Source organism: Scyliorhinus torazame, chromosome 1 (genome assembly GCF_047496885.1).
Source record: "Scyliorhinus torazame isolate Kashiwa2021f chromosome 1, sScyTor2.1, whole genome shotgun sequence".
NCBI classification, from domain to species: Eukaryota; Metazoa; Chordata; class Chondrichthyes; order Carcharhiniformes; family Scyliorhinidae; genus Scyliorhinus; species Scyliorhinus torazame.
In genome coordinates this window covers 239,775,246-239,794,260 of record NC_092707.1, presented here as the reverse complement: position 1 = coordinate 239,794,260, position 19,015 = coordinate 239,775,246, and the positions used below count along the sequence as shown (strand labels likewise).

At 46.0% G+C, this 19,015-nt stretch overlaps 1 protein-coding gene across 7 annotated transcripts in view; it reads left to right on the top strand.

The window, feature by feature from the left end:
• Positions 1-19,015, top strand: part of prkn (parkin RBR E3 ubiquitin protein ligase) — a 1,727,639-nt gene that overhangs the window by 879,837 nt on the left and 828,787 nt on the right. For all 7 annotated transcript variants that reach the window (XM_072503765.1, XM_072503792.1, XM_072503774.1 and 4 more), the window contains one exon: positions 1,288-1,371. In XM_072503765.1, the coding sequence (XP_072359866.1) occupies positions 1,288-1,371 (84 nt within the window). The remainder of the gene's footprint in view (positions 1-1,287; positions 1,372-19,015) is intronic.

Genomic DNA, 19,015 nt, shown 5'->3' with positions numbered 1-19,015 from the left:
GCTGCGTGCTGTTTGGGGTTTGCTCTGCGGGATCGGTTTAAGTGCTGCTCCCCTCATTAGCTCCATTGGGCTCCATTAAGTAGCCTAATTAACGTTTGATACTGGAGACTGCCTCGCTGGGTCGGTTGTCAGGAAATTCCGGCATTTCCCATTCACTGCCACACTTCATAGAATTTACAGTGCAGAATGAGGCCATTCGGTCCATCAAGTCTGCACCGGCCCTTGGAAAGAGCACCCTACTGAAGCCCACGTCTCCACCCTATCCCTGTAACCCCACCTAACCTTTTGGACACTAAGGGGCAATTTATCATGGCCAATCCACCTAACCTGCACATCTTTGGACTGTGGGGGGATATCGGAGCAGGTTTGGGAATTTGAGGGGTGGCCAGCTGAACTGAGATGTGGAGGTCATTGGTCTTCTTCCGACATTGGACGGTGGTCCTCCTGGCCATGCTGCCCGAACTGACAGCTACTGCCACTGTCACTGCCTCCCAGGCGGCATTACTGACCCTGCTGCTGGTCCTCCAACCCCCTTGGGGGGAAGACGGGGAGCGCGCAGCAGTTTCCACTCGCTACCACACTTCGAAATCTTTCCGGAGAATCGCGCCCTAAGCGTGGCTATTCAGTGGTGGGGAACTCGCTAGCAGAACCGGGGAGAAACTCCCAGCAAACCCACCACAAATGACACTTAGAAACTTTCCCGTTAGATTACACCCATAGTGTGTACTGAGTGAATGGGCAAGAAATGGCCATGAGATGACCAGGAAGGTATGAGGGCCTTGACAGGGGTGGGGGGGGGGGGGAAACATGAGTTGGCATTTAGCTGGCATGGAGGTGCCATGGGGAGTGTTTGGGGTGTGAGTGGTGAGGGATAGAGGACCTAACAGCGTTTAACACAACTGGAGCAGAGACCCGGAGAACTGAGGCGGGCCTTCTATCCAGCTGACCTCGGCACCCCACCATCTGCTTCTGGGGTCGGCAGACCCGATTCAATGCTGCACCACTGATGCAAAGATTGCAACATATGGATGGCTTTTCTACCAAAATGGGTCTGGCGAATTCCCAACTCGAGCGGCCCACCTCAGTGATGAAAATCAGGGCCATTACGTTCAGTTTCAGTTATTTTCTTTCTGAGCTTATGTTCTACTTTCCAGCTTTGGAAATACTAAAAGAGACTCAAGTTTTCGTGAGGTTCTTACTTTCAATTTCACAGAACACTTGTCAGTGACTTTGCCACATGCCTTGAAATGTCGATAAACCTGCAAAATTGTTTTTCCTTCTCTGTAGGACCCAACGAGCTGGGAGGATGTTCTGGAAAAAAATAAGATAACTGGTGTGTGTCAAACAGAAGACTGCGAGGGAACTGTTGCAGTAAGTCCAATTCTCACGTTTGTGGCGGTTTACACATTCCAAATCTGTGGAATAATCACCTACCCTCCATTGTTTGGGCCACAGATGAATTATCAACTGCTGTCGCATTTTCTTGTGACTGAGGACCAGCAGTTTTGAAAGGAAAATGCCATTTTCCTCTCTTTGCTGTTGTCTGGTTCCGAAAACAACATTAACTTAGATTTACCTCATTACTTTAATGTTCTAAAGTTTCCCAAGGTGCTTCACAGTGGTGGTATTGAAGAAAATTTGACACCGGGCCATCTACATCTTAAAGAATGAGGGAGAGGTTGAGAGATGGAGAGCTTTAGGGAGGGAATTCCAGAACTTAGGACTGAGGCAGCTGAAGGCACAATCGTCAAGTGCACCTGCGATGTGTAATGTAGGTGCCCTCCAAAGTCCATCAGAGGTTCCCCTCACCCCACAATGCAAATCCTGTTCCCCCACCCACCCAGCCACCCCCTGCCCTCCCATCATGACCACCCCAGTGTCTCTCCATCAGACTCCCTCATCAGACTCTTCAACAGAGAACCTCCTATCATACCCCCGACAGAGATCCCCAAGCCCCCCATCAGACCCCCCCATCAGACCCTTGCTGAAGCTGAAGAGCAGTCCAGGAATACGGTGAGAAATCATTGCATTTTCCCTTACCTTTTCCTCAACATCTACTGCTTCAGACACAACTGTTCAAAGTAGCAACTGTTACAAATGTCAGAGGCTTCCTCAAAAACCCAGTACATTTCAAAGGGCTTGAAATCCCCTGACAGCCTTTGAAATACAGATCTTCCATTCAATTTCACACAGCAATACATTGCATTAGCCAGTGATTGACAATTTTATTACTCCAAAGAGAGCTGCTTGGTGGATTGTTTATTGATTTTTCCCTTCATGCTTGAATACATCTTCATTACCCTGCTTTGATGCTAACCACAATAAACACTATTGGCATGATTAACCGGTCCTCACCACATCTAAAGCAGCTAAGTGCTTTCTGCTGTGTAAAAGAGGAAGTCAAAGAACTTAATTGCTCTGAGCCAGATCATCATACTGGAATCTTTGCGACTTGATGTTCTTCAACAACTTCATTACTCACAAATGGGCATAGATCAGACAGGAAGATGCGGAAGACAAACAGGCTATTGGCTAAGTATGAACAATGACATTGAAGTCGCTGTCAAGAAGTGTGGGGCATGTAAGAGCAATTGCCAAGTCAGCACAAAGCACCATTGAGTCCACATGAAGTTCCTACCCAGCCTTGGCCCAAAATCACATCTGACCTCGTTCATGTCCATGGCACTGACTTCATCGACATTGTTGACTGCTCTACCAAGTAACCCATTATTTGACAATAAACACTATATCAATTGCAACTGTCACGCATGGTCCAAATGTTTTTTTCAGTTTCTTTGGTGTGCCTGGAGGGATCATTATGGATAATGGCTCACATTTATTGGTCAGTCATTTCAGGATATGTATGAGAAGTGGAACAACAATGGCACTACTTCTTTCCTCATTATCCTAGATCTAACAGCTTAGCTGAAATGGACGGTTCACAAAGTGAAATGCCGAATCCTCAAATGTAAACAGACCAAGCAAGATCTACACACTGCAATGTTACATCTGAGAACACCTTTAAGTGCAATTACTCCTTCACTGGCAGAGCTCATGTTTGGCAAACCAATGCCTATTCTTACCCGTTCACTCTCAGAAATTAGAGAACAATTTTTAAAACTATAAGATAAGATGGCTAGCATGCAGGGTAAAAATGTAGGTACACAATGCCAAATTGACAGTTCACAGATGGAGGGACATCCTGCTTAGCTGACAAGGATTTGTTCAGAACCAAGATCCTATTAAGTCGTTACACGGAAAGGTGTAACCGAATATAAATCAGATCCATTCCAGCTCCTCAACCACCATACAACCCTATTGAAGTTGTTGTCAAGAAGTGACTTGTCAAGAAATGTGAGACAAGTAAGAACAATTGCCAATGACTTCAATGTCACTGTTCATACTCAGCCAATAGACTCTTTCTCTTGCTTTTCTTCCTGCCTGATCTATGCCGGGGGAGATGGCGGAAACAGTTACGATAGCGACATTGCAACTGTCATCTTGACAAGTACATGAATAGGAAAGAGATAGAGAGATATGGACCCTGGAAGTGCAGAAGGTTTTAGTTTAGACAGGCATCATTCTTTGTTATTTGACATAGGTGGCATGAGGGAGCATGAAGATGGGTGGGGGGCATTAGTTGGCATTGGGTGGGTAGAAGACCATGGGTTAGGCTTGGCGATATGAAAGGCCATGGGGACTGTTGGGAGCCTGAGTTGGCAGAGCCTGGCATGGATAGGGCATCAGGAGCATGAAATTTGTTGCTGGTGCTGGTCACCAGCTTGAATCTTGGCTGAGGTGAATGGTACCAAATTACTGATTATTTGTGAATGAAGTAGTGTAGTGCTGTGAGCCCTATTGCACCTGCTGAGTGGCAATGCTCAGTTGCAGGCTCTAGGTTGAATCAAATGTTTGTGGTGCTGAAGCTCCACTTTAAAAATACGTAAGAGAGAGAGAGGCACGAGCAGAATACGCAAGTTCCGCGTTTACACATTTTCTTTTGTTACTTTTGGCAGACTTCTTGAGTCCTGGTTGAGACCCCTTTTTGTGGTCAGAGGGCGGGGCCTTACCAAAAAATGGCAAAGTGTCAGTTGCGGTGAGAAACATGGGGCTGGATTCGCCTCCTTTGAGACTAAGTGCGGAGGAACTGTGACGTCTTACATCAAAACAATCAGCGCGGCACAGCAGTCGCGCCATAAAACATGGCGGTGACCAAGCGTGGACCTGGCCTGCCAGATAGTGGCCCCCTTGCCACTCGCTGGCCACCTCCCACCAATCCCCCCAGTCCTCGCAAAGGTCCCCCCTTGCCAGAAGCACGGCTCCTGCCCGACTGCGACGGTGCTGGACACAGTCCGCAGCTGCCACGTCGGGTTCCCGACCGCTGATACGACACGTCAACCGCGTGGTCGGGAACTCGGCCCATCGGGGGTGGAGCATTGGGGAGGACCTTCAGTTGCTGCGTTAACGCCATTCCAACGGCGTGTGGTGCGCGACGTGATGACGCCATTTCGGAGAGGGCGGAGGATACAAAACCTGCGCCAAACCGGCGCTGCCCGCAATTTCAGCATCAGAAGGAATTCTCCACCCGATCACCGATTACGATATCGACATCGGGGAATGGTGAATCCCACCCAAGGTCCATCGGAGGGATTTCTCATGGAATTTGGAGTTTCTTAAAGAAAAGGGATTTTCCTCCACCTGAATTCATGGTGGCCTCCCGCTGATTCACTCACCCCAGGGAAAGTAATCACTGCTCTCACTGGGGAGCTTTATCTAAATGCCTCCCCAGCTCTGCCCAGCACTTGTGTCAGATCCATGAGAGGGGTTGGTAGCACAAAAGCCAGCACCACGTTTCACAGCCGGAGCCCTGACCAGGCTCTGCGACGATGAGCAGCAGAGGTGGGATGTCCTGTACCCGCACTCCAGGAAGCGGCGCACCATCAAGGTGACCACCCCTGCCCGGGAGAGTATAGCATCTTTAGTGAGTGCCAGCTTCCTTCAGAGGAGGATGGGCAGCAGTGCCGGAAAGAAATGAATGACTTTCTTTGCGTGACTAGTGTACGTCTGCCTATCCCTCCCCTGAAGTTAGTTGGAGGAACACACAGAATCCCTGACCTCGAGAGGGGCTATTGTAGATGACAGCTCATCCCACATCTCTAAATCCCAAGATATGTCCATCCATTAGCAGGACGCGTTCAGTACTGTCAGGCAGGAGTCAGACATATCGCTGAGGAATAAAGGAACATCGCTCTTTCCTCAATGCAAGGCATCATCAACGGTTTAAGCATCCTGCCTATGGAATCGGCACCATCACAGAAATCTACTGCTGGCACCACAAGAATGCTGATATCACAATCCCCACAGTTGGAGATTTCCTCACGTTTGAGGCGATGTGGGCGTCTGTAGCCCGACAGCCCAAGTGAGCCTTGGCCATGGACCAAGGTCCTTCCTCCTCCTGCACAGGATTCCCCTTGCCATCCTCCTCGATCTCCTGCTCATCCAAGGAGATATGGCGCTCCTCCATCTGCTCCTGCTCCCCTCTGCAGTGTCAAATCATGGAGAGCGCAGCACATCACAATATTGCAGAACATCCTCTGGGAGCTGTATTTGAGGGCACGCCCTGACTGGTCCATGCACCAAAACCACATCTTAAGCTGTCGAATCGCCTGCTCGACAAGCATGCACGTTGAAGCACGAGTCTCGATGTAGTGACTCTCTGCCTCAGCTTGTGGCCTCCTCACTGACAACATCAGCCACCTCACTATTGGGTACCCCTTGTCCCCGAAGAGCCAACTCTCCAGACGCTGCTCTCTCTCAAACACATCTGGGATCTGCGAGCGCCCCAAGATGTAACTATCATGGATGTTCCCCGGGAAACGGGCACAAACCTGCATGACTCCCATCGTGGGGTCACAGAACTCTGGTGTAGGAAGTAGGATCCCTTGCAGTTCATAAATGGCGCTGCATGATGCTATGGAGAACATAGGGCCATGTGGGCGCCGTCTATCAAAGCCAGCACCTGGGATATGCCAGCTAAGTGGACGAAGCCGATGGCCCTGTCATCTTGGCTCCCCTGGTCCAGGTGGAAGTTGATAATCGTGTGGATCCTCTCATAAAGGGCAGCTATAACCTCCCTAACGCATTTGTGTGCAGCTGATTGGGAGATACCACACAGATGACCGGTGCTGCCCTGAAACGAACCGCTTGAATGCAAGTTCAGAGTGGTAGTGATTTTAAGGACCACGGGCAGTGGGTGTCCTCCAATTCCATGTGGTGCCAGCTCTTGCAGGATATGGCAAAGGTGCAATCTTCTCTGGCACTGGACTTCCAACGTCTGGAGATAGGAAGTCAGTCGTCTGGCCCTTTGCCAGCAAAGTCTCAAACACGGCTGTTCCCTCTGGGTACAGCTTCCTGTACAGCTACAGTCGGGTTGGATGACCACCTCGGTTACCTGCTGTCTGGAGCTGCTTACAGCAAGTTTGGCCAATCCCAGGAGCAGGTTCACAAGAAAGTCCTCCTCTTTCCTCTCCCTTCTCCGCACCGGGTGCCGTGGATTAGGAATGTGGTGCTGAAGTGCAAACAAACTGTCATAAAATGTATTTCAAAAAACTAAAAAGGAGGGGCAGCCAAAAACAACTTACATATGCATGGTTTGATTTGATTTATTGTCACATGTACCGAAGTACAGTGAAAAGTATTTTTCTGTAGCCGAGGGAACGTACACAGTAGACAAAAGAATAATCAACAGAGAACATTGACAAATGGAACATCGACAAACAGTGATTGGTTACAGTGCGGAACAAGGGGCCACACAAAGCAAATACATGAGCAAGAGCAGCATAGGGCGTCGTGAATAGTGTTCTTACAGGGAACAGATCAATCCAAGGGGGAGTCGTTGAGGAGTCTAGTATCTGTGGGGAAGAAGCTGTTCCTATGTCTGGATGTGCGAGTCTTCAGACTTCTGCACCTTCTGCCTGATGCAAGGGTCTGGAAGAAGGCAATGCCTGGATGGGAGGGGTCTCTGATAATGCTGTCTGCCTTCCTGAGGCAGCAGGAGGTGTATACAGAATCAATGTGGGGGTGGCAAGCTTGTGTGATGTGCTGGGCTGAGTTCACCACACTCTGCATTTTCTTGCGATCTTGGACCGAGCAGTTCCCAAACCAGGCTGTGATGCAGCCGGATAGGATGCTCTCTATCGCACATCTGGAAAGGTTTGTGAGAGTCGATGCAGGCATGCCAAATTTCTTTAGCTTCCGTAGGAAGTAGAGATGTTGTTGGACTTTCTTGACTGTTGCATCAACATGAGTGGACCAGGACAGACTGTTGGTGATGGTGACCCCCAGGAACTTAAAGCTGTCGACCATCTCCACTTTGGAGCCATTGATGCAGACGGGAGTGTGTGTCGTGCTGCGCTTCCTGAAGTCGATGATCAGTTCCTTGGTCTTTCCAGCATTTATTGAGAGGTCGTTTTTGGTACACCATGCAACCAAGCGATTTATCTCCTTCCTGTAGTCTGATTCGTCATTGTTTGAGATACGGCCCACCACAGTCGTATCATCCGCAAACTTATAGATTGAGTTGGAGTTAAATCTTGCAACACAGTCATGTGTGTATAGGGAGTACAATAGAGGACTGAGCACACATCCTTGCGGGGCCCCGGTGTTGAGGACTATTGTGGAGGAGGTGCTGTTGCCTATCCTGACAGATTGCGGTCTGTTGGTGAGGAAGTCGAGGATCCAGCTGCACAGGGAGGGGTCAAGTCCAAAATTGTGGAATTTGGTATTAGTCTTTTGCGACAATGGTGTTTAAGGCGGAGCTGTAGTCTATGAACAGCAGTCTTACATAGGTGTCCTTGTTGTTGAGGTGTTCGAGTGTTGATTGTAGAGCCAGAGAGATAGCATCTGCTGTGGATCGGTTGCTGCGGTAGGCGAACTGCAATGGATCTGGGAGGCTGGCATTGATCGTCTCATGACTAGCCACTCGAAGCATTTAATGATAACAGACGTCAGGGCCACCAATTGGTAGTCATTGAAGCAGGCTACCTTGTCTTCTTTGGTACTGGTATTATGGTGGTCTTCTTGAAGGAGGTGGGGACCTCAGAACGGAGGAGCGAGGTGGTGATGATATCTGTGAATACACTCGCCAGCTGGTCTGCGCAGGCTCTGGGTGCTCGCCCATGGACCCCGTTGGGGCCATGGACTCCACCAGGACGCAGTGCTTGGGACTTCAATCAGTGGCAATGAAACTTAACTCTGCAAATTCCATTTGCACCATTGACTTGTCAATGACGGTGAAATTGCATATCAAACAATTGAATGCCTCATGTGACGGACGGTGCACAGCTGACTAGAGTGAAACCTGCAATTAGCATGACAAGCACACATCTGGAGGGCAGATGTGAACGCTGTGGCAGGGGGCCCGCAAATCACGTTCATATGTTTTGGTCCTGCCTAAAACTGAAGGGGTATTGGAAGGTGGTCTTTAAGGTCATCTCAAAGGTGGTGCACGTGAGACTCGAACTGGGTCCACTAGAAGCAATATTTGGGATGTCGGATCGCCGGGGTTGGAAGCGGGTGCAGAGGCAGATGTCTTGGCCTTCGCCTCGCTAATCGCCCGAAGGCGAAGTCTGTTGAGGTGCAGGTCGGCTTCTCCGCCCTGTGCCTTGGCGTGGCGGGGGGATCTGCTGGAGTAAGTAAAGTTTGAGTTGAGGGGGAGGATGGAAGGGTTCTACAACTCAAGGGTCTTGTTCATCATGCATTTTCATGAAATGGATGACATCGAACATTTGGGGGGGGTGGGTTTGGGGAGTTTCGAGTGTATAAGTTGCTGATGATTTTTTTTCATTGGTGTCCTGTATTCAAAATGTTAGGAGCTGTTTGAGGGTGGGTGGGATAAGGGAATTGGCGGCAAGGGGGTTGTCATTGTATTTGTTGTTATTATTGATTATTTGTTATTGTAAATATGATGAAAATGTGAAAAAGGAGAATACAAATTTTTTTTAAAAAAAATTGATAAAGAAACAATTTTAGGGTATAACTGCAAAATTTTCTTTCTAACCTTGTCATGTTGTGTAGTCGACACATCCCAAGCAATTTAACACAATATTATAATTAATGTGGAGGGCAGCATGGTGACGCAGTGGTTAATGCTGCAGCCTCACGCTGCCGAGGTCCCAAGTTCGATCCCAGCTCTGGGTCACTATCCGTGAGGAGTTTGCACATTCTCCCCGTGTTTGCATGGGTTTCGTCCCCACAACCCAAAAATGTGCAGTTTAGGTGGATTGGTCATGCTAAATTGCCCCTTAATTGCAAAAAAAAAATTAGGTACTCTAAATTTATTTTAAAAAAAATAATAATTAATGTGAAATTGCGCACTTTAAGGGATGCCGAGGAAAACTATACCGGCTATTTGGAAAATGTAAAAACACTAAAAAATATATGAAGAGTTGCCTGAACTTAAACTGACTGCATATGTTTTAGTTCGTCACTGGATAAATTTTACTTTATTTCTTTTGGATTAAGCCTTGTGACTTAAAATGTCAGCGTTGATGTATTTGCGTCAGCAGTGCTGCAGCCTGACAATGATAAAGAATCAGCAGGGGTTGGGCCCACACTTGGCACCAGCCTAGGAGCCAAAAGCTGCCCACATTACTTTCACCTCTAGTTAATGCAGTCTCTTCAATAACGAAACCACTCACAATATATATTTGTTCCATGAGGTTATTCTCTTGACAGATTCAAAGCAATATTATGCCTTATCACAGCTGTTTTGCATAATTTTTAACTTATTTGAACAGATATGAGATGTATGCTTTTAACTCAATTAATTTATGTTGATGGCTGCTCTTTATAAAGATGGACCTCACTCATTAATTAAAGCTGATTTTGGTTGCACTGTTCCTTTGTGCTATGATATTCAGCATGTAGTATGAAGGGCAAGTGGGCCAAATCATCAGAGACTGGGATTATGACTGAAGATGGAAATTGCGCGGGAAGTTTCAACTTCCAACTCCCTGCTCCTCGGGACCCTCCATGAATGTCTCTAACTTTCAGTTAGTACTTAACTGGGCGGTTACCCAGAAAGGTTAGACAGATTGAAACTTACTTTAACCCCTGTTGACCCTTCATCACCCCTTAAACTCGCAATGATCCCCTGACCATAACTACCCCAACCGCCTGACTACTATATCCTGACCACCTAACCAACTTCCCGAATCACCCTCCAATCCCCAGACTACCTTCTTGACCACCAGCTACCTCCTTGGCCACCCAACTACCCCCCTCTTTAACCCAGACAACTCCCCCCCCCCCAACTGACTACCTCCTTGACCACCCAAGTAGGTGCCCCCCCCTCCACCAACCTGGCCAAACTCCATCCCAATCCAGATTCTGCCTGACTACCCTGACCACCGGACTAACCACCCAGCTACATCTCCACCACCTGGCCCAGCTTGACCACCCCCACCCCCAACCATACCTAATGACTCTCTGACCAGATCTGATCACCCCCCCAAATCTTATTATCCCTTGACCCAACCAGCCACTCACCCACCAACCTCCCACTATCCACTTACCCACCTCACCTGTTTATCCAACTCATCCACTTAACCACTTACCCACCTCCCCTCCTCACCCAACTGCACGCCTCACCCACTTACTCACCTACCCAACTCCCACCTCAATTACTTAGCCCCTAATCAGCTACCGACTTAACCATTTACTTATCTACCCATTCACTTACACACCCACTTACCCATTCATCGGCTCACCCATTCATCATCCCTTTAGTAACATTAAAACTGTACCTTTAAACATACCATATGACAATTTAGGCCGTTAAAAATCAGCATGTCCTGTCTTGCCATGACTCTATTCCACTCCAATGGAGTCCTCCGAGGAATACTGCATTGCGCATTTGTATGAAAGTGTGCTTGGTAGACCCCAGTAGAAATGCTCAGCAGCATTGAGTCAGGGGAATTTTTGAGAGCAACGACACAAAAATGGTGCAAATGCAAGTTGCAAGGGGGATACCAACAGTTTGCAAGGAGATATTGATAGGTTAAGTCAGTGGGAAAATAGTTGGCAAATGGAGTATAATGTGGGAGAATGTGAAGTTGTTCATTTTGGCAGGTAGAACAAAGGTATTGTGGGCCAGCCTTTAGAGAACACCAAAGTTCACCTGACCCACAACTTTAAATAGATTTTGGTTATGGGGAGCACAAGGACCCACTTTACAGGTGTGATGCAACAGAGAACTAAAAGTATTTTCAAACAAAAACAATGTTTATTCTATGAATCCAGTTAACATTTTTATCAGCACACAGTAAACAGTTTATCAACTACCAACACACAAATAATCCCCACAGATACAATACTCTATTGATAGCTCTCAATAACTTTCCAAACAACATTGATAAGTCAAAAAAACCTTTTTAACAAAGTAGGTTTGCATTCCTTCCAGAAACAGGTATTACTTTGAAATCATCAAGTGATCTGGAGACATTCTTTAGATTGCAGAGAGAGATCAATACATATCTGCTTGGTTTGAATGCAGCTCTCCAACTGAAAACAAAATGAAAAACAGAGCAGAGCCCAGCTCAACCCCCACAATGACATCACTGCAGCCACTTTTCTTAAAGGGGCATTCTCATGACAAAAGAACACTATTATTTAAATGGTGAAAAATTGCAGAAAGCTGCAGAACAAAGGGACTTGGGGTACTTTGCAAGTAAAAACACAGAAAGCTAGCACAAAGCATGTTATCAGGAAGGCTAATGAAATGTTGGCCCTTACTTCAACGGGGTTGGAGTAAAAGAGTAAGGAAGTCCTGTTGCAACTGTACAAGGTTTTGGTGAGACCACATCTGGAATACTGTGAACAGTTTGGCCCCCTTATTTAAGGAAACGTATTATTTCATTGGGGGCGCTTCAGAGAAGGTTCACTAGGATGAACCACGGTAAGGAGGGATTGTCTTATGAGCAAAAGCTAAACAGATTGGGACTCTACTCATTGGAATTTAGAAGTTGTCAGTCTATGTCCCATATTGTACAGTGACAATTCCCTCTTGGTACTGGGGAACATAGGGATGAGTATAGCTGATTATTCTCAACATTCTGTTTGCAAGTTCCAAAGCATTAACTTGGTTCAGTTTCTGAAAGTTGCCCATGTTTCGAGGGTTGAACTGCCTTTCATTGCACCAGAAGCAGTGAATCATTGAGTACGGCCTCCTTAGTAACGTCAGAAGATGTATTGTACCTGATCTTATGGCTCACTTCAGAGCACGGGATATCAATAGATGGGAGATCTTCATGTTATGAGATTGTAATGTGGTCAAGGAAGTCTGATAATATTATAAGCTTAAATAGTTTATGCAGTTAACAGAACTGTTTGGTAAATCTGCAACCCCTAACCACCCCAATATTTTGCTTGCAGCTACAAATGAAATAACACAATAACTACAGCAATATTAATGATAAAACACAGGCAACAGTGTGTTGTAAAATTAACTGACGGTTTAATTCGAAGTAACTCGGTCAGCTTGCCAAACTGACGTGACATCCAGTCCTGTTATAACCTGTGGAAAAATTGTAGATGAAACAGGTAGACCTTCCATTTCTCAATGTTACCTGCTGCAGGTTGATCAGTCACCCTCCAGTCGCTTGTCATGCTCATTTGACAAGAAGTGAATATTTTGCTTTGAAATATTGTACATCGGGATTGTATGAGAATCTATGGTGGGGTCATTTTCAAACTCACAGCTAGTGTCACAGTGGATCGATCTGAAAACAACCTTCCCCAGCCAAGCTGCCTCTCTGCAACTCACTATCTTCTGGAAATGAGACCTGAGGTCCAATAGTGGTGGTGCTGCCGGCCTCACCATTAATGAACAAGAATTGTACTTTGCCATTTAGGCCATCGGATATCCAATTTTAGCCTAACATTGTGAAAAATGCAGGATAAACATTAAATTACATCAGTGACGTTATTTTAAGCCACACATGAGTTAATAATATTAGGGAAAAGGGAAAGGATTCTCTATTGGATGTTGAGCTTGGTCTATCCTGAGGCTAAGTACGAATAGATTATACGATTTCAGGGGCAGGACCATATTCCACATTCACATAGAACATAAATCATCAGATTATTATTCTTCCTATGATAATAAGATCTGCAAACATCACAAGAGCATGGAGTTTTTTTTCCCACCATGGCGTAGTGGTGATGCATTGTTCGTCCTTATTTGGCATGTCAGATCTGCTCATAAACCTGTGCGATATCTATTTCTCTGTATGCATTCCAGCAGTTCCAATTCCTTGGAGAATCCCAGCAAGCATTTTAGGCAGGGAACATCGGGAGTACAAAACGCTGCAGAACCGCATGAATTATTGAGGAAGACTTTAGGTTTGATGTGTTGATTCAACTCCATTCTGCAGCAGAAAAGATTAATGACACAGATGAGAGTATCTTAAAGCTTTATTGCATAGAATTTTCATGTATTGTTGCTGGATAGGGGTACACACCCAATCACTGGACAGACCAACTTACTTGGAGTGAAATGGTCAGTTCCTTTGCTAAAACTAAGTGGTCTATGTTTTATCACTTGTCAACAGCAGGACACTTGCTGTTGTTGAATTTTAAATTAAATGGTGAAAGTCACTTATCACCATCTCACTTCAGCTGATTTACTGCTGGAACCCTCATCCATGCCTTTGTTACCTCTGGACTCAACTATTCCAATGTTCTCCTGGCCAACCTCCCACCTAGGACCGTCCATGAACTTGAGCTCATCTAATCTTTGCTGCCCATATCCTAAAACACACCAAATCTTGTTTCACCCATCAACCCTTTGAGCGCTGATCCACATTGGTCCAGCCATGATGGAACAATTAAAATTAGGCATGAGCAATAGACCAGAATTGGAGGAGTGCAGAGACTCCGGGTTGTCGGAGGTTACAGAGATAAGGAGGGATGAGATCATGGATAGATTTGACCACAAGAATGAGAATTTTAAAATCAAATTGTTGTCAGACCAGTAGTCAATTTATATATTAAAAAGCATAAAACAATGGATGATCAGCATGTGGGGCAAGTTAGGATATGGGCTGTAGTATTTTGGATGAGCTGAAATTTTCAGAGGGTGTAAGATGACTGGTGAATGTTCCCAAAAGATTGAACAACATGCTGAGGCAGACTTCAATCATTTGCATCTCTATTGCCAGTTGAAGTGATAAATCAAGCAAACATTTGTCTGGCAGGTCAAGTGGTATCACTGAGCCAACCCCTTCAAGGCAAACTTACACCAGTCTTGGGATTGATCCTATTACCAAAACTAAATAAAATCAGTTACTATTTGAGAATTTGAGAAATTCTGAGGAAATGTAGAAATCTCCTTTTGAACAAAGCTTCTCACCTGCAAATAACTGAACCCCCCGTCCCCGGAGGCTGAAACCTTTCCACCACTTCCTCCAGACTCGCAAACCTACCCTCTACAAATAAATCCCTAAACATTTCCCATTCCCAGACCTTGTATGACGAGTCCATTCCCAACAGGATAAATCTATGGTTCTCACATATCAACGCCCTTAACGGCATTGACTCCAGCTTAAAATGTAGCCTAAACTGGTTCCATACCCTTAAGGGGGCTACAACCACTGGGCTGGTAAAGTACCTGGCCAGCGATAACGGAAGAGGATCCATCACCAATGCCCTCAAACACGCCTCTGCAGAAGAAGCCTCCACCATCTTCCCCCAAACCGGCCTTTCCTCCACCGACCATTTCCAAACACTTCTCGATATTCGCCGCCCAGTAGTAGTTGATCAAATGCGCCAACGCCAAACCCCCTGACTGCCTGTCTCTCTGCAGAAACCCTGTACAAACCCGCGCTGTCTTGCCCGCCCATACAAAGTTCGAAATCAGCTCATTAACCTTCACAAAAAATGGTTTAGGTAAAAAGATCAGGAGACTCTGGAATATAAATAAGAATTTTGGAAGAACCGTCATTTTCACCGTTTGAAGTCTTCCTGCCAATGATATCGGAAGAGCATCCTACCTTTTCAGATCACCCTTCGCCTCTTCGACCAGTCCGGCCAAATTCAGCATATGCAACAATGCCCGGTCGCGAGCCACCTGTATTCCCAAATATCGAAAACTTTACCCAGCCAGCCGAAGTGACAATTTCTCCAAACCCACTTCCTGTCCCCGAGGGCTCATTGGAAACACTTCACCCTTCCCCACATTGAGTTTATAGCCCGAAAAGGAGCCAAACTTACTAAGCACCTCCATAATCTTTCCTGCACTGGAGAGTGGGTCTGTTACATACAACAGCGGGACGGCCGCCAGCACCCTCTTGATAAACTCTACATTTTCCCAATTCGGTTCGTACACGTTCACCAAAACCATAGGAGCCCCCTTCAACCTCCCACTCACCGCGTATCTTCCCCGGAATCACCACTATGTGACCTACCAAAAAGGCCACCCTCGTCTTCATGTCGAAACTAGACAGAAACACTTGTCCCTCCTATCCTTTCCTCAACCTCGTTTGATCCCTAATCCTCAGGTGAGTCTCCTGCAAGAAAACCACATCTGCCTTCAGGCTCTTTAAACGGGCGAACACCCGAGATCTTTTAATCGGCCCATTCAATCCCCTCACATTCCATGTGACCAGTCTGGCCGGGGGCCCCCACCCTGATCAGCCTAGTTGTAAGGGAATCCAACAGGACCCTGCCTCGCCCAGATTCCAGTCCCACTCAAGATGGTCGCCACCACCCCATAGCTCCACAAAGAGACTTTCACCGTCAGCAGCCCACCCCTCCCCCTGAACCCCATTCTCTACCCTCCTTCCCCACTCAACCCCCCCCTTCCCACACCTATCACCTTCCCCCCCGCCCACATCCCCTCCCCCACCCATCCCCCATTCCAAACAAAGAAAACCTAACGGCCCTAAGCTCGTTATCCCAACCAATAAAGAAAACAACCCCTCCCTCCTTCCCTCGTCAATCCTCAGCTACGGCTTTCTCCCCTACTCCACTTCCATTAACCAGCATCTCTACTAGCAGGGTGACCACCACCTGGGGAGAAACTCAAGTTATAGTTTCAAAGATTCCACACACAGTCTCCTACCCAAAACTGATTTTAATCCTGTATATCAAACTAATCCTTCCCCCGCCCCCCCCACACTCCCCCCCCCCCCCCACATTCACGACCATTCCAAACAATTGCTTTAAAACATCAAAAAACACACCCCAAACAGAGTAACAGATATTACAGAACTATACAAAATATAACAGGAAAATCAAATGAAAACAACACAAAACACACATCCAACACGTCACTCAAATGTCCCCTAGTCTGTGTTACTTAATAAAGTTGGTCTCTGGTCTCTGCCCCCATGTGTGATCCACAGGCAGGCCATGTACACCATTCTAAATTTCACCTTGCTCCTCAAAAGAGCTGACTTGGCCTTATAAAATCAGACACTCCTTTTTGCCAGTTCCGCTCCCATGTCTTGGTAAATTCTAACTGTGTGGCCTTCTCAACTGCACTCTCGTGTTTACTTTGCCCACCTCAGGATCCTTTCTTTGTCTAAGTACCTGTGGAGTCGGACTATGATCACCCACTGCAAGTCCCCGGCTCTGGCTTTTTCCTCAACCACTGATGGGCCCGGTCCTCTTCAGGAGGGTGTGGAAAGACCCCACCTGCTTCCCAAGCATCTTTGCCACGTACACCTTGGCTTTCACTTCTTCTATGCCCTCAGGCAGCCCAACGATCCTCAGGTTCTGTCGTCTGGAGCAATTCTCCGAGTCATCAATCTTGGCCTTCATCATTTTTTGCCCCACCACCATCATCATCACCCCTGCCTCCAAGGAGGCAATCCAGTCCCATGATCTGAGACCACATCCTCCACCTTCTGGATCCACAAATTCTACACCTTCAACCGCTGTTCAACCCTTTCCAGAGCTGCCTGAATTGGTTCAGTCACTTTTGCTAGATCGTCCTTGACCGCCTGCCATTGCTTTCTAAATTCTGTCGTCAGGAACTCCACCAACTCTCAGTTGTCCACTGCACAGGCATCGATGCCGCATGTTCCTCTGTCATGTTTTCCCTCTGAATCTGAAGCAAGTCCTCATTTGATAACTTTTAGACATACCACACCAGAAGAGAAATCTTAACTCTTCCACTGTATAATTTTTTCACCTGCACAGCAAATGGGCAAAAAAGGGCCAAAAATCAAGTCCTTAGGCAGGAGCCATCTTATGAGCTACCTTTTACTTCATGGTCACCTTCAGAAGTCCCCCGATTTCCTTTTATGTTAGCTGCCAGTCTCTTTTCATGCTCTCTTTTTGCTTTGCTTCCTTGGAATTTTTCAATTCCATTCTGAATCTTCTATGTTCAGTTTGTTTCTCAATTATTTTATCCACCCGACATCTGTCAAAAGATGCACTTTGTCTTCATCTTAACCCCTACATCCTTTGCCACCCAAAGAGCTCTGGATTTGTTTGTTACCTTTCTCCATTGTGCGAATATACCTTGGCTGTGCCCAAACTATCTGTTCTTTAGTGGTACAGTTTTGCCTGCCAAACTGGATTGCAATTTATCTGTGTCAGATCGATTGTTGTAGCCCAATGATGTTGGCTTTTCCTCAGTTAATTATTCTTTCTCTGGATTGCTCCTTGTCTTTTTCATAGCCAACCTAAACCTTATTGTCATGCGAAAGTGCCTTTAAGACATGGATGTTTAAGCAATGTACCTTTAAGAAAACACTGATGTCATAGAGTGGGTGGAGCTCAGCTCAGGTCAGCCATTTTGCAGTCTGTGTTTTGCAGGTTTTTAGTTTCAGTTTTAGAAGCAGTGTCTGTGTGTTTCCAGAGAGCTGCAAGTTTTGCAGTTTGGTTTTGCTGAGAGCAGCTAAAAAGTGCCTGGCTGGTTTTGCTGAGAGCAGCTTAAAAGTAGAAAGCCAGTGTGCGACAGTCTCTGCCATTCTACAAAAAATATATGTATACTTTAACCTAATGTGATACTGTTTAAAGGTGTTTAGTTTCTTGGAAGTTTGAAGGAACATTTTAAGGAATTATTTGCTGTTGCAATATTTTCTGGGTTATCTTTGAAGTAAGGGGTGTTAAGAGATCCAATGTTTATTTAAGATGTTAAGTTGAGTTCATGGAATAAACAGTGTTTTGTGTTTAAAAACCCACGTGTCCATAATTGTAATCCCACACCTTGGGGAAAAGCCGTGTGCTCGGAAAAGCAACAAATCCATTAAAGGGAGAGGTTGGTTGAACTCCCTGATACATTTTGGGGTTCTGAAAAGCCTCGCCCATAACAATTGGGGGCTCGTCCAGGATAAAAGTCTTATCTATTGGATTAGCTTTTGTGAACTTAAAGACAGTGAAGGATTATTGCTTTTCCGGTGTGGTATTTTAGTTTAAGTGGGGAGAGTATTGTGAACAATGGCTCTTTCAGAGGCTCAGAAGTTTTTGGGGGTGGAGAATGTCACACATAGTACTTTACGGACAGAAACGAAACGCAGACTGTTAGATTTGGCAAAAACATTGCAGTTAACCTTACCTGATAAAGTGCAAAAAGATGAGGTAATTATGGCGGTGGTTAAGCATTTAAAGTTGCCTGAGATAGAGTTTGACTCATTGGAAATGGCAAAAATTCAGTTGCAAATTAAACAAATGGAACATCAGAAAGAATTAAAGCGGCTGGAATATGAGAGTGAGAGAGAGGAAAAAGAAAGAGAAAGAGAGAGAGAAGAAAAAAAAGAGAAAGAGAGAGGAAAAAGAAAAGGAGAGAGAAGAAAGAAGAAAAGAAAGAATAGCCCTAGCAGAACAAAAAGATAAAGAGAGGGAGTTTGAACTTCAGAAAATGGCCATGAAATATGACAATCAGTTAAAATTGGGAGACGTAAAGGGAAACGTACCGTTGGATGATAGTGATGAGGATAGTGAGAAAGAACGTCATAGTCGAAGGCTTGGTGGGAATCTATTTAAATATGTCCAAGCATTGCCAAGG